At 42.1% G+C, this 16,820-nt stretch overlaps 1 protein-coding gene across 3 annotated transcripts in view; it reads left to right on the plus strand.

Moving 5' to 3' along the window:
• The window catches only part of POLA1 (DNA polymerase alpha 1, catalytic subunit), a 557,049-nt gene that overhangs the window by 300,834 nt on the left and 239,395 nt on the right, over positions 1–16,820 (plus strand). For 2 of the 3 annotated variants that reach the window (XM_069761539.1, XM_069761540.1), the window contains exon 33: positions 5,720–5,851. In XM_069761539.1, coding sequence (XP_069617640.1) covers positions 5,720–5,851 — 132 coding nt within the window. Of the gene's footprint in view, positions 1–5,719; positions 5,852–9,856; positions 10,108–16,820 lie in introns of those variants that run through there. The other variant, XM_069761541.1, reaches the window with a different exon arrangement.

Raw genomic sequence — 16,820 nt, forward strand, 5'->3', positions numbered from 1 at the left:
CTATTCTGAAAGGAAAAAGCTAAAGGGAAAAAAAATACCTGTAAAAGGAAAAGTCTAAAACAGCAGGCCCTAGCTCTGATAAGTGAACTGCGTCACTTATCAAAGTTCGGCGGCTGCTGGGTGTGTGAACGGGGATGTGTAAAAAAAAAAAAAAGAAATGAAAGGCACGGGTTCAGACGCAGCGGCGGGGTGCGTGGATGGGGATGTGGGAAAAAAAAAAAGAAATGAAAGGCACGGGTTCAGACGCAGCGGCGGGGTGCGTGGACGGGGATGTGGGAAAAAAAAAAGAAATGAAAGGCACGGGTTCAGACGCAGCGGCGGGGTGCGTGGATGGGGATGTGGGAAAAAAAAAAGAAATGAAAGGCACGGGTTCAGACGCAGCGGTGGGGTGCGTGGACGGGGATGTGGGAAAAAAAAAAAAGAAATGAAAGGCACGGGTTCAGACGCAGCGGCGGAGTGCGTGGACAGGGATGTGGGAAAAAAAAAAAAGAAATGAAAGGCACGGGTTCAGACGCAGCGGCGGGGTGCGTGGACGGGGATGTGGGAAAAAAAGAAATGAAAGGCACGGGTTCAGACGCAGCGGCGGAGTGCGTGGACGGGGATGTGGGAAAAAAAAAAAAGAAATGAAAGGCACGGGTTCAGACGCAGCGGCGGGGTGCGTGGACGGGGATGTGGCAGAAAAAAAAAAGAAATGAAAGGCACGGGTTCAGACGCAGCGGCGGAGTGCGTGGACGGGGATGTGGGAAAAAAAAAAGAAATGAAAGGCACGGGTTCAGACGCAGCGGCGGGGTGCGTGGACGGGGATGTGGCAAAAAAAAAAAAAGAAATGAAAGGCACGGGTTCAGACGCAGCGGCGGAGTGCGTGGACGGGGATGTGGGAAAAAAAAAAAGAAATGAAAGGCACGGGTTCAGACGCAGCGGCGGGGTGCGTGGACGGGGATGTGGGAAAAAAAAAAAGAAATGAAAGGCACGGGTTCAGACGCAGCGGCGGGGTGCGTGGATGGGGATGTGGGAAAAAAAGAAAAAGAAATGAAAGGCACGGGTTCAGACGCAGCGGCGGGGTGCGTGGACGGGGATGTGGGAAAGAAAAGCGAGCACGAGTGTTGATCGGTGAACTGCGTCACCAATCAACGCTCGGCGGCTGCTATATTTGGGCACGGACGGACGCGGCGCAAAGTGGGGGTGGAGGGGGAAGGGGAAGGGGGGGAGGGGTAAGGGGGGGGTGAAGTAAGATCGGGCCGGGATCGGGGATGAACACTTACAGTTGTAGTCTCTCTTCTTTCTTCTGTCTTCTTTCTTTAGCAAGAATTGTGGTGTCACAGGCTACTGAATTGAACAGAATTGAACAGCCAATCACAGCGATCGGGAGGCGGGGGAGGGGACGCCATACCCCAGGATGCCGAGGCCATCTTCCCTGAGGTAAGATGGCGTCGGAATTTTAATGTGATCACCGCGACTTAAGTCGCAGTGTCGCATTAAAGGGCATGACGTACTATCCCGTCCCTGGTCATGGGGGCCCACCCCACCTGGACGGGATAGTACGTCTGATGTCAGAAAGGGGTTAAAAACCTGCTATATGGATGATGTCTGTATGGCATCATTTTTATTTATTTTTAATTTTCTTGTTTTTGCAAACCTATTTAAATCTACGGGTGAGACTCATCCGACAATCGAATGAGACACGCGCCATGTTTTTTTTTCTTTCTTTTTTTTTTTTTTTTCCTTTTTCTCCTTCTGTCTTTCGATCCATGTGGAAAAAGTTTGTGAGTGTACACCTTGAATAACCTAGTTCTGTGTGCAATCCTTTTTCCACGCTGACATCACACGGACCGTGTAAAATTCTTTGTGAATGTATCCCAAGGAAAAAATAAAGGAAAGCGGTACTGTTCTGTTTGTCAGATGTCTTTATGATCATCACGTAGCAGTGAAGTGACAGACTATGTGTAGATATGAGATGAATGAAGAGCGAGATCTCTGGCACAGTAATGTACAAGCATGTGTGAAAGACGTCCTGTTGTGAGATCCATTATTAAGAAAGCAGTATTTTGTGCCCCACTTTACTAAAGATGATATGGCTGATCAGTCAGGTTATTGAATGTATACGTTTTAACTCTGATCAGGCAGTTTTTTCTGTTTGGGTCTGTATTGTAGAACAGTGGAATTATTAATATGTAATGCAGATTGCGGCAATAAACTTCACTGGCCTAAGTCATCCATTCATTCTGTCTTCCAGCCGAGCTTCCAAGACAGCAACCTCTACAAATGACTGTTCTCTGTGGCTACTGTATATAAATGTCACAAGTGTCTGCCTGCTGTGCCTCGCATTCACAGTATATGGATAGTTGCCATTATGATAAATTGCTCTTTACCACCTGCCTGTTCTCCGACCTTACGTTATACAATGAGCGCCCATCACATTGGGTAATATCACTTGATTTGATGTATTTGTAATTGTCTATTTTAACGTATTTGGTACTGAAGCTAATTGTCTTACAACTGATCTACGCAAATGGCTATGCCGCTGCTTCGTGCCGAGCACATGACAGCATTGTGAGTAGAGGGAAGTTAGATTATGGTTTCAGAATCCTTGTACTCAGGACGCTGCCCCCATTAATTAGGTGTGTCTTTAATCCTCAGCGTTGTAGCCCTTTTTCATTCCACATATCTAGCTTTAATAATGAATTTAGCTTTATTATCTCTCCCGTTGTCTTTCCACTTCAGACATGAAAGCCTCATAGTGCGTTCCTGCCATGAAGTGATGCCAAGAAATGCAGTGTCGACCTTGGACCGTTAAACAACACTCGGCCAGCTTGACAACTTCTCTTCGCTGTCAGCTACACACTAGTTTTTGGCTCTGTATTAGACCGTGAAGCAGCAAAAAACCTTGAAAATTAGAGAATGCAGATTCTTTTTATCTAAATTAAAAGTAATTATTTTAAGATACGTTGGACAAACAGCAGATGTTTAGCATTTTTGATGGAGCAAAAGAAAACAGCATTTTGGTAGCAAGTGAGAAGAGAAGCCAGAAACGGATCAGCACTTCCATGTTGAATCCTTGACTTTTGCTTCATTACAGCTGTAAATAAGAAAGCTAATTGCACAGAGACTTGACGATTTGCAGATGGGCTAGCTGTAGAAGAGCCGGATGTCAAGCCTTGAAATCTCTCCCACCTGGAATTTCTTACTAATGGAGGGGAGGGGTGAGGCAGTGTTAACGGGGAAGGGGAAAGGTGAGCTCTTAAAGGAACATTGCGTGCAGTCTATTTTTTGCTGCAAATCGTGCATGTGTTCATCTCAAAGGAAGGGGAGATAGAACTCTCTAGTCTGTTTGGTCTGGGATTTTATGAAGTAATTACAGAAAAGTTTAAGAAAGAGTCAAGTCCGATCAGGCGCAGTGCGCCACTCTGAGGCCAGGACACGTACAACCGGCTTGGAGCCGCAGTGATGTAAGGGCACAAAGACGTTGGCATGTGTGAGATTTGTACAGCACTGGAGATGACATTGGCTCTTATAAGTAATGTTATCTTGCCCACAGCGTGATAACATGCTAAGTGGGCCGACTAGTCTGGGAAACTAATACCCAATCAACCAGTCAAAGTGTTCATTTACATAACATACACTTTAGAAATACTTTTTCTAAAGATCTGTTTGTGTTCAATGTAATAAAGGGACTGTTAATCCGGGTTCACATTTGCGTTTGGCTGAGCTGCGGAGGGCTGTGTACTTCCTCCGTTAAGCTCCACCTACTTCCGCTTAGCTCTGCCTACTTCTGCATGCGTCCTGCTCACCTATCTTTAACAATGGGTACTCAGGACATGCGGATGTGTTTTGATGTGCCCGCCGACCGTACAGGGGCGCAACACATTTTTGTGTTCTACGGTGAGGACTTACGTCGGGGTTTCCGTGTAAATCACACAAAATTGCGATTCAGACAAACTCACAATGGAACCACTCGCCATAATGAGGCAGATGGAGACAGTTTGGACTTTTTTTTTACTTCCGGTGTCCATCTTTTTAGGCGTGTTCAGAACGGTGGTCGGCCATTTCTGTGCACTAGAAAGATGCCTAAAATTATGAAATACTGCCTGAACAGAGACCAGAAGGGGCCCCAATTGACTCAATCTGCCTCATAGTGAGTGATTCTGTCTGGGGTTTTGTACAAATCGCGTTTTTGGGGATTTACAGTTTGTAGACCTTGCAATCCTGCAGATTGTTCTTGGAAAGTAAATCTCAGTAATATGTAAATGCCTTAATATTAGTCGGAATGAGAATTCCATCTAAAAGTCCTAAACAAGCCTGAAATTACCTAACAAACAAGAAAAACGCCCGTCTTTCGGTGCGATGATGCCTTGTTTCGTGTGCTACCGATAAAATGATCTAAAGTGACAGAACGATCGTAATCATAAGCATTCTGTGTATAGATACTTTGTTGACAAGTGTAAACAGGCTAGTAAGCAACCGCCAATTGGACTGCATGTAGACTATCGGCAGCAGGTTAAGGGCTGTGGTTGGCATGTCTTAATGTGTCCTTCAGGCTATGTGCACACGTAGAATGGTCCACTGTGGATTTTTCCGCCGTGGATTTGATAAATCTGCAGGGCAAAAACGCTGCGTTTTTGCTGCAGATTTATCGCGGATTTACTGCGGTTTTTCTGCGGATTTCAGTGCGGTCTTACAACTGCGGTTTTCTATTGGAGAAGGTGTAAAACCGCTGCGGAATGTAAACCGCTGCGTTTCCGTGCGTTTTTTCCCGCAGCATGTGCACCACGCTTTGTTTCCCATAGGTTTACATTGTAATGTAAACTCATGGGAAACTGCTGCGGACGCGCAACAAAATCCGCAGCGTGTGCACATACCCTGAGTCTTTCCTATGTCAGATACCATATATACTCGTGTATAAGCCGAGTTTTTCAGCACATTTTTTGTGTGCTGAAAACGCCCCCCTTGGCTTATACACGAGTCATTGTCCCAGAGGGCTGGCTGGGGAGGGGTAGCAGCGGGTCACAGAGGCAGGAGCCGGCGGCTGTGGCTACAGCCTGTGCTGCTGTAATAGAGCACAGTTCCAGCTGCAACCGCCGCCTTCCAGCACACATTGTACTCGCCTCCCTGCACGCCCTCGCTGCCTCTGCATCTCCTTCGTTCCGGCCAAGCGATCACGTGGCCCTGCTCATTAAGGTAATGACTATGCACGCCTCTCCACTCCCATAGGCATGGAGTGCATATTCATTACCTTAATGAGCAGGGCCACATGATCGCTCGGCCGGAAGAGCTGCCGGCGCCGGAATGAGGTGCAGTGCCAGCAAGGGTGCGGAGACAGGTAAATAGGATGTTGTTTTGTTTTTTTTTAAATCTGAATCATGCATAAAAGGATAGGGGATAAAGAGCCATACATACAAGGATAGGGGATAAGGAGCCATGTGTGCACAGACATAATATGCCATACTTCTGTAGTTTTATAGCCCGGGAAGAGGGTCCAATGCCGATCAGGAAAACTTTCCTTTTAAGTTGTTTTTCCAAAGAGTCCTTGTGATTATCGATATGCTTAGAAAATATTCCTCTAAAGGCACTATTGACACTTATGCAATGATTATGATAACCCGCAATCCTGCTATGACCAGAAGTGGCTGTGAAGCTTTTGGAGATCATTATACTTTGGATTTCTGACATGTAATTAGTGACTGGCACTTATTTCTCACTCACTCTAATCCTTCAATTTTAGGGCCTGCAGATCGAGCCCAGCTTATTAAGATGCAGTAAACCAGAATGTGACGCTTCCCCATTGGATCAGGTTGCCCAGGTGCACAATAAGTTACTTTTGGATGTAAGAAGATACACAAAGAAGTACTACAGTGTAAGTTCCTGCAGTGCAGGTATCTGATGTTCGTGCTACTTGCATATTGATTTTTTTTTCTACATATGTTTTGTCTTGCAAAATGTAACACTAAAAAAAAAATCCAAATTATAACCTGTAATCCAGGACACATCTGGTCCTTCTTATGAAGATTCAACTCCGTCTGTGATCAGGCTGTAAAAGTGACATAACATAGGCACAGGTTCACTCTATTAAAACGGCATAGAAATACCATTTGCCCAACAGGGGCCATTAAATAATATACTGGGAACATAGTTGTGTGTGCAGTGTACTCGCGGGGAAAGGATTCTCCCTGCCTCACCTTCCATCGGTACCTGTACACAGCAGTACATCAATCACTATGAGAGGGGCAGGATTTCTGATCATTGGTCGGAGTACAGACCGAAGGCAAAAAGCCTCTCCCCTATTCTACCCTGCGTTAACCATAAATTTGATTGAGATCTGTGTAATTCTTTTTTTCCCACTGTGCTGCTGCAGGAAAAATATCATATTTACGGTACTACCTGACTTTCCCACATATTATAGCAGTTTACTGAGGTTCCCCGTACAGGGAATTTTAGTGGTTGAATACTGATAAACATGTAGTCAAGTTTTCTGTTTGTAGAAAGTATAAGAATTTATTTATTCATAAAAAATATTTTTTTAAACATAGGCGATAATAAATAGCTGTACAAAGACAAAATTGATTAATAATAAAGGACTCTGGTAATAAGAGTCTAGGATCAGCACATAAGTGTCAAGATCGGGGAATAATGTTCCTGGTTATATTTGATAAGAGACTGATCAAAATAGTGCGTATGTAAGCCCCATCGGGACTGCGAGGCTTGAGTCACACAGGGATCCACATGGGTAAGAATAACTCCTGGGCTGATTAGTCTTTAAATGTGTTCTTAAAGTGATTTTTAAAACACACAAATATGCACAAATAAAAATCTCACTATAATTAATAGCTTCTGTTCTAGCCCAATTCTGCAAGTTACTTAACCCCTTAGTAACCACCAATACGTCTTTTTACTGACCTGCGATATGAGAGACTAGCATCCCCTTGAGGGGTGACAATCCAGCAGCAGTCGGCTGAACACTATAGCCGTCAACTTGCTGCATCAGCCGCGATCAGTATTGGCACAGACTATGGTGGTTTAGCCTCTTAAATGGTTCTGTCAATAGTGACTACATCATCTAAATGATTAATGGTATGTGCACATGTAGGTGGGATGTCTGCGGATTTTTCCACACCTGTTTTTGTAAATTCCGCAGGTAAACCGCACTGTGGATTACCTGCAGAATTACCGTGGCTTTACCGCTGTTTTTGTGTGGATTCCACCTGCGGTTTTACGCCTGTGGATTCCTATTATGGAGCAGGTGTAAACCGCTGCAGAATCCTTACAAAGAATGAGCATGCTGCAGAATAAACAACGCAGCGTTTCCGCATGGTATTTTCCGCAGCATTTGCACTGCGGATTTTGTTTTCCATAGGTTTACATGGTGCTGTAAACTCATGGAAAACAGCTGCAGATCCGCAGCGTCAAAACCCAATCTGCAGCAAAATCCTCAGCGTGTGCACATACCCTAACAGAATGTGGGGACTCCCTCTTTAATCCCATTGGCACATTAAGATCTTGATTGCATGTTCCTGATGTTTGCCATAGCAGTTTGTAGCCAAGTAACGGCCTTAAAGTCTGCCGGCTATAGCGGAATATTCAGAAGTTATCAATATGTAGGTGGTTAAAAACAAACTTTTTCATTCCTGTTATGCCAGTTTGCATGTATTCCTGAAAAGCACCTGAAGGGTTAATTAACCTGAAAGCTATTTTGTGTATGTGAAGGGGTGTGGTTTTTGTATCGCTTTTGGGGGGTTTCCAGTATATAGGACCGCCAAAGACACTTCAAAACTGAAGAGATCCCTAAAAAAATAGGTTTAGTAAATTTCCTTGAAAAAAAATAAAAATTACTGCTACATTTTAAACCTTCTAAAATGTGAACAAAATAAAACAACAATTTACAAATGGTGCTGATGTAAAGCAGGCATGAGGGAAATGTCATTTATTAATGTTTTTGTGTGGTATGACTAAATGAAACTTAAGGTTTAAAAATTGCATTTTTTTTTTAAATGTGAAATTTCTGATATTTTTTTTTTAAATAAACACAGAACATATCGACCTAAATTTACCATCATCATAAAGTATGATGTCACAAAAAACACTTTCAAAATCAATAAGATATGTTAAAGCATTCTGTAAAAGCGCTGTGGAATATGATAGCGCTATATAGGTAAAGCATAATAAATAATAGTGCGACTTATTGGCAAAAGACCATAGCGTTTAGCCTTTGCAGGCCATCCTTTTATGATTGTATCCTATCAAACAAGACAGGTTAAGTTAGTGTCAGGCTTGTGTTGTGTTAATGGTAACGTGGCTTACCTATGCCTTCATATCCAAAAGGAACACCTAGGATTCTTTACAGGGGTCTGTGATTGGGAATGTAAGTACATGACTGTTTAATATCAGGCAAAGTGCTCGTGTTTCAAGGGGTTTAAACAGTTTTCGCCATAAAACTGGCATAAAACCGCTACAGGTATTTCAAAATGTGCATTGACTTTTGCTGTTTTTACACTAGTGCTACAAACTATTGAAATGCAGGCAGAGAATAGCAGAGGGAATTTGTTCTAGCACAGGCCAAGTAACCACCTTGAATTCTTACTGTAGAGCAAATGTATGCCTTTTTTTAATTTTTACTTTAAATGCATTAAAGCAGTAACGTTGGCCACAGGTTTGCACAGAGTTACTTTATGCGTGCCATTAAAGGGAAGCTGATTCAAAAAGGAAGAGCGTTCCAGCATCCGCCTCAATATGTCGAATTAAAACATGACTTTAATAGTATACATTAAAATGGTGAGAACAAATCCATGGTGGTAAAAAAAAGTGTGTTTGGGGGGAATAAGAAGGATACTGGTCTACATATTTCGAGCTTTATGCTCTTAGTCCTATCAATCACCTGCAGCAGCACTGTGAAGCGCCTGTCATGGGTGGCATTAGACTAGACTTCTCTCCGACTATGGTCTCTGGTCAGAGGGTTTCAGAAAAAAATTGTGCAGCCAGGTTGCTTCCCGTTGCCCACAATTTGGGCAGTTTGAATCAGGTGATAGCTTCCTTTTAACCCTATATTGCACATTTTGTAATTATCTGTTTTAAAAGTAACTAGATATTGGCATATCAAAAAATTTTGCTTACAGATTACACTGTAACAAAAACAGTAGTTAACCCTCAGTAAGTAAATAGTCACATATATAAAAGCACAGGCGCATAGTTCAACAATATTTTCATCAGAAGAACATAAAAGCCATCCCACCATGAGAAGGTGTTCCCAATCAAGATAGTTCCTATGTCTTGTAACTCGCCTTGCTCTGTGCCAGTAGGCCTCAACATAGACTGTGGCAGAGCAGGACGTGGGCCTGAGTGTAGAAAGCTAAATAGATAAGGTGCACAGCCCAGAAGGGAGCGGCCCCTGCCTGAAGCGTACAAAGTTACAAGAGTTAGGGTATGTTTCCACAGGGCGTATTCCTTCAGATGTTATTCCAGTTGTTACAGCAGAGTGGAGGGGATTTTATGAAATCCCATCTCCACTATGCGTACATAGACGCAGGTGGCAGACCTGCGTAGTCAGACATGCCGCGCGTCTTTCTAGACCACAGCATGTCTATTTATCTTGCGGAGATGCTCAGTCCCCGCAAGATAAATAACAGTATGTATAGGATGCGGTGATTCTGCCTGTGTTCAATGACCACAGGCGGAATCACCGTGCGTACAAAAGTGGGCAGCGCTTTGGGCGGAGCCAGGGTATCCGCTGCGTCCAAAGCGCTGGGATTCCGGACCAAGGACACATACCCATAGGGATCATCCTGATTAGGTACACCTTGTCACAGTGGAATGGATTTTACGCTTTTTTTTTTTTAATAAAACAGTGTAAACTTTTTTTTTATTCTAGGTTTTGTCTGTTAATGGCCTCAGTGTGAATGTGCACCGATACATTTCACTCATCTTAACAAGTAGGCTGGCCCAGTTTTTTCTGTTTGAACTATGCATAAACTGTAAAACTGACCTAAAGTCTCAGTGGTTTCTCATTCCTCCAAATGTTGGGCAAAGCATGTGAAGCCTGGTAAGCGGAGTTGTGGAGTAATTGTATGCTGCTCTCTAATGGGCCACGTGGGATACCTTCCTGCCATATTGCACTGAGCAGGATGATTTTTTAATTGTAAGCTGCACATTAAATAGATGAAATAGAATTTACTTTGCTTTAGAAATAATAAACTAATCTATAAAGATGGGTGATTTTGTAAACAAGGAAACACCGTCTTGCATATAAATTTGCTTGAAATGTTTCTACTGAGCAGCTGTTCTCAAACAGCCACTTCTAATATAAACCATTACTTTACAAACACTTGGTGTTTCAGCATATGTACGTGTGTGTATATAATATGTAGTCATAATGAAATATAGAATTATTTTAGCTTCTGTATTGTCATTTGTTCACTTTAGTAAAATGCTCATCTACCACTAACTAAAGAACAAGATCAACCCCCCCACCCTTAGCTACAGATTGTGGTTTAACCTTTAGAAAGGAAACAGTGGGCCATCCATTAGCTTTGGAGGGAGCTCTCTGCAAGTTAAACGACTGTGTGTTTGCCATGGGATGTTGTGACAGTTAATGTAATGGATTACTGTAAATAAAACTTAAAGCAAATTTTCACGGGACAGCAATTTTTCAGTTTCTAACGTTAACGAGCCATCTTTCGCTATAATTGTGTAATGTGAATGGGCTGAGCCATTGAACGATGTGTTAAAAAAACACTCATTCATTATATGTGAAATCATTTATTCATCCGAAAAAATTCGCATTGAACTTCAGATAGTTGTGTAATGTAAATTGAGATTGATCGCTTGTTCAACAATTACAACAGCAAAAGTAGTAGTGGAAATTCAAGCCCTAAGCAAGTTTTACTTTGTGATTGGTTGACCTTGTTCTGAAGCAGTTGTTAAGTAGCAGAACATTGGAACAAGTGCATATTTGTGTCTTATTGGCCTAAGGCAAGGATAGTTTATTTCTTGTACTTTTGTGTCTTTTCTCTTTTCATCTCAGTCTTGCCCATCTGACATTCTACTTCACACAGCTGAATGGGCGGTCCTATTCTTAGGGTACCGTCACACTATACGATTTACCTACGATCACGACCAGCGATATGACCTGGCCGTGATCGTAGGTAAATCGTAGTGTGGTCGCTGGGGAGCTGTCACACAGACAGCTCTCCAGCGACCAACGATGCCGAAGTCCCTGGGTAACCAGGGTAAACATCGGGTAACTAAGCGCAGGACCGCGCTTAGTAACCCGATGTTTACCCTGGTTACAAGCGTAAAACTAAAAAAAAAACAAACAGCACATACTTACATTCTGGTGTCCGTCAGGTCCCTTGCCGTCTGCTTCCCGCACTCACTGACTGCCGGCCGTAAAGTGAAAGTGAAAGCACAGCCGCTGTGCTCTGCTTTCAATTAATGGCCGGCAGTCACAGTGCGGGAAGCAGACGGCAAGGGACCTGACGGACACCAGAATGTAAGTATGTGCTGTTTGTTTTTTTTTAGTTTTACGCTTGTAACCAGGGTAAACATCGGGTTACTAAGCGCGGTCCTGCGCTTAGTTACCCGATGTTTACCCTGGTTACAAGCGAACGGATCGCATCGCTAGATCGGTGTCACACACACCGATCTAGCGATGACAGCGGGAGATCCAGCGATGAAAGAAAGTTCTAAACGATCTGCTACGACGTACGATTCTCAGCAGGATCCCTGATTGCTGCTGCGTGTCGGACACAGCGATATCGTAACGATATCACTGGAACGTCACGAATCGTACCGTCGTAGCGATCGAAATGGTATAGTGTGACGGTACCCTAAGGGTATGTTTCCACGTTCAGGAGACGCTGCATTGAGCCGCAGCGTCAAAAACGCATCGTCCAGATGTAACGGCATAGTGGAGGGGATTTCATGAAATCCTGTCTCCACTATGCATTAAAAGACACATGCAGCATACACGCGGAAACGGACATACGGCGCGTCTTTTAAGAACGCAGCATGTCCTTACATTGCTGAAACAACGCAAGGACAACACAAGTGACCTCAGGTGCAGATTTGGTCAGGATTTTACCTGCATAAAATCCTGACCAAATCCTGATGCAATCCTGAACGTGGACACATACCCTTAGATCCCAAATTCATCTTGACTGGCGACTTTCTCTCCAGCATTGAGGAGGCATGGTTGAGTCAGGAGCGTCTGACTAGTAGTGTGCATCTCTGTTGGCCATGCCAGAAATTTTCCATCCAGCTAGCTCCATTTTGGCATAGCTTGGAAATGCATGAAAACGCCAAAAGTTGTACAAATTTTGCAAAACACGGTTGTGCCTTAGTTTTGCAACTATTAAAAGCAATTTAATCCAGAACTCAGGTGAAATTGTTTCGTTAAAGAGTGAACACTGCACGTGTTGGAATGAGTATGAATAACTTGTGACTTGAAGGATGTAGTGGGATTGAGGTATAGTTCCGAGAAGGAAAAGAGATGACAGGTTTTACCATACTCTCCTTCCAACCAGTTAAGGTACCTTCACACTGAGCGACGCTGCTGCGACAACGATGCCGATCGCTGCAGCGTCGCTGTTGGGTGGCTGGAGAGCTGTCACACAGACAGCTCTCCAGCGACCAACGATGCCGGTAACCAGGGTAAACATCGGGTTACTAAGCGCAGGGCCGCGCTTAGTAACCCGATGTTTACCCTGGTTACCATCGTAAAAGTAAAAAAAACAAACACTACATACTTACCTTCCGCTGTCTGTCCCCCGGCGCTGTGCTTTCCTGCACTGACTGTGAGCGCCGGGCAGCCGGAAAGTAGAGCGGTGACGTCACCGCTGTGCTTTCCGGCTGGCCGGCACTCACAGCCAGTGCAGAGAAGCACAGCGGGGGACAGACAGCGGAATGTAAGTATGTAGTGTTTGTTTTTTTTTACTTTTACGCTGGTAACCAGGGCCGCGCTTAGTAACCCGATGTTTACCCTGCAGGGAGTCCAGCGACGAAATAAAGTTCTGGACTTTCTGCAGCGACCAACGACATCACAGTAGGATCCTGATCGCTGCTGCGTGTCAAACACAACGATATCGCTAGCCAGGACGCTGCAACGTCACGGATCGCTAGTGATATCGTTCAGTGTGAAGGTACCTTTAGTGACATTGTTTATATTGTTTTGTACTTGGTATCAGTAGTTCATTAAGACTACATTCATACATTACATTACTGTGTGCCGTTCACATATCATTTTCTTAGTGATCAATATAATTTGAATTAAACTAAAAATCTTCCATGTGTCTCTCTATCTGCCTCGAAATGAACACATCTCTTCGGTAAAGAAAGATGGATCAGAACAGAATCGATGCCACCAGAGGAAAAAAAACAATCTGATTCTCATGGATAGTAAAACTCACACAGATGTGTGAATGTAGCCCAAGTCTGATCATTGGTGATGCGAATGTGGCATTAAATTATGAGACTGTATTCCTGTCCCCTCTATGTATAGAGCACTATTAAATAAAAGCTTGAAAAACAACTGCTGCCCATGGTCTGTAGCACAGTGGTTACTTCTCATTTCTCATAAGTAGATGCTGATTTTTTTTTTTTTTTTCCATACAAAATGTTCCTTTATTGTCAGCTAACTTTAAAAAAGGTTAAATTCTGCTTGAAGATTTCGTAGAATACATTCTGCATTGTAAAATGTTGTTAATATATATGCAGTCATTTTCTTCCAGTGATTAAAAACTTCAGATTTCTGACAGGTATGGGTTGTCAAAACAGATAACTGAAAGCATTAATTAGCGTTCAGAGTCCCCTTCCTTTCCAAAATTAACATGTTCAAATATATAGCAATAAACCTGTTTTTTTTTTTTTCTTCCACATTTTTTTATATTTAAAAAAAAAAAAGCATTCTGAATAGAAAACAGTCACGAGCCGCTGTTCCTACAATGTTTTTAGAAGCAACGACAATCATGAAAAGAAGCAGTCTGTAGCATATCAGAAAAGGTGAAGGCTGTAGAAAAACATACAATTTAGGGAGCTTTGTGAAGAAAAAGAAAATTTGTTTTTTTTTTTCTAATTTGTATATACTAAGTCAGACTTTTACACATACACACACACGTGCGCGTGTGTGTGTGTGTGTAATAGTCTGGCTTACTATATACAAATTAGAAAAAAAAAATCATTTTCTATTTCTCCACAAAGCTCCCTAATTAATATATGCTATGTATGTATGTACGTGTATATATATATATATATATATATATATATATATATATATATATATATATATATATATATATATATATATATATATATATATATATATATATATATATATATATACACTAGATTGTGGCCCGATTCTAACGCATCGGGTATTCTAGAATATGCATGTCCCCGTAGTATATGGACAATGATGATTCCAGAATTCGCGGCAGACTGTGCCCGTCGCTGATTGGTCGAGGCAACCTTTATGACATCATCGTCGCCATGGCAACCATTATGACATCTACGTCGATACTGTGCCCGTTGCTGAATCAGAAACGTGGGATTTCTACGTCCTTTATGACATCATTGTCGCTGTGCCCGTTGCTGATTGGTCGAGGCCTGGTGGCCTCGACCAATCAGAGGCGTGGGATTTCTACGTCGATACTGTGCCCGACTCTAACTCTAACTGTGCCCGATTCTAACGCATCGGGTATTCTAGAATATGCATGTCCCCGTAGTATATGGACAATGATGATTCCAGAATTCGCGGCAGACTGTGCCCGTCGCTGATTGGTCGCGGCAACCTTTGACATCATCGTCGCCATGGTAACCATTATGACAAATACGTCGATACTGTGCCCGTTGCTGATTGGTCGAGGCCGCCAGAGACGCGGAATTTCCAAGACAGACAGACGGAAAAACCCTTAGACAATTATATATATATATATATATATATATATATATATATATTTATTAGTACAGACCGAAAGTTTGGACACACCTCATTTAAAGATTTTTCTGTATTTTCATGACTATGAAAATTGTACATTCACACTGAAGGCATCAAAACTATGAATTAACACATGTGGAATTATATACTTACAGTAACAAAAAATTGTGAAACTGAAATTGTCTTGTGTGTGTGTGTGTGTGTGTATATATATATATATATATATATATATATATATATATATATATATATATATATATATATATATATTTATATATTTTTTTTTTTTTTTCCCCCCCCACGTAAGCAGGTTTTGATTAGAACTGAACGAGTTGTTTATCTGCAGCATTAACATGCATTGAGCTCATATAAAAAAGCCAGAACAGTTACATCGACTGAATAAACCACTCAATGTAAGACCGTGACATACCAACAAGAGACAAAAATTGCAATGTCGAAAAGCGATAAAAACGCATGTAAAAAAACCCTCAGGAATTAACCTAATAGGTTCATAAATACTACAGAAAATCTCAAAAAACTTTTAAGCCACCCATACCCGTGCATAAGCGATCTGGAGCTGGGTTCCAAATGACCTCCCAAAAGGCCCCATTGACAGCATCTTATTCTTGTGGTTTTTTTTTTGTCTCATTCTTGGAAGAAATCGAAAATGAAAATTGTAATCCTTTTCTTAAATAACCTTGAAGCCACTGTCAATCCTCCCAACATAGAAACAGTACCCATATTTGATTGTGTCGGAGCGTTAGACCCGATTGGGAATATCTCCTGGCCAAGCAACCTTCCCCCAGTAGTTAACTTATTACTGTCTTGTCTGCGATTTTTCTCTTCATTTCCGTACTTAGCATGTCTTTTTAACAGGTATGATTCCTAATTTTTGTAACGAGTCGCACTTGGGGAAGGGTGGGCAGCTAAGTGGTTTGTATTCGCTTACATCACCATGGATTTGTTAAAAACCAGAATGTGTTATTACAGTGCTTCAGTTTATATAAAGGGCTTTGGAATTCAGTTAGTTCTGATAGTGCTGACTTACCGTATATAGCACATGCATATTATGCACGCTAATTACGCCGCGGCACAATAATTGATATAGTGGCTCTTTTTTTTTATTGTAGAGGAGGGGTGCAAAAATAGAAATGCCATGCTAAATCTAATTTCAGAAGTGAAGAAGGCTTTTTTAAGCAAGAAATTTCATCATCTTGTCAGCTGGCAGAATGCCTGCTGAGGATTCACAAAAGCTAAGAATTACACTTTCATGAAATTTTCTTCACTAACTGCCCTGGTTAATTTGAAAGATAACCCACTGTTCTAATTCATTCTGCAGTTGGGAGGTGCAGGTTTTTTATCTTTTGATCTGACAAAGCATTTGTGTTAATCGTTTTGGCCCTCAACTAGACACTCTTGGGATGGCGCTTTTACAATAAATGTGTCTGTGATAGCTCTTTAGTCTATTATACATACAATAGATCCATAGAACTGGTAATTAATTCTGTACTGCTTTGGGAAGCAGGAAGAATAGGTGTAACACTGTCAAGTGCTGCTGGGAAGTTTGTTTAGCCGATTCATTTTGAAGTGGTACCCTCATGATGTACGAATGTATCATTAAGTACTATGCATGAGTAGTAAAAGCTATTTGTTAGCAATGCTGGGGTTTTCTTGGATCAATACAAAAACACCCCTTAGGGCATTTCTGTGTTTTCCATCTATATATACCGATATTATTCAAAGGAAGGTATTTTTAAATATCACTGAGATTACTGCTGTGATACATTTTTTTTTTCGATATAAATGGCAATTTCTGGATTTGTTTGACATGCAGGTGTTTGCGGCTGTTAGCCTCACAATTTTTTGTTCTTGCTGTAGCAAAGGCATTATCATGACTTCTAAC

This window comes from Ranitomeya imitator, chromosome 3, assembly GCF_032444005.1.
Source record: "Ranitomeya imitator isolate aRanImi1 chromosome 3, aRanImi1.pri, whole genome shotgun sequence".
NCBI lineage: Eukaryota > Metazoa > Chordata > Amphibia > Anura > Dendrobatidae > Ranitomeya > Ranitomeya imitator.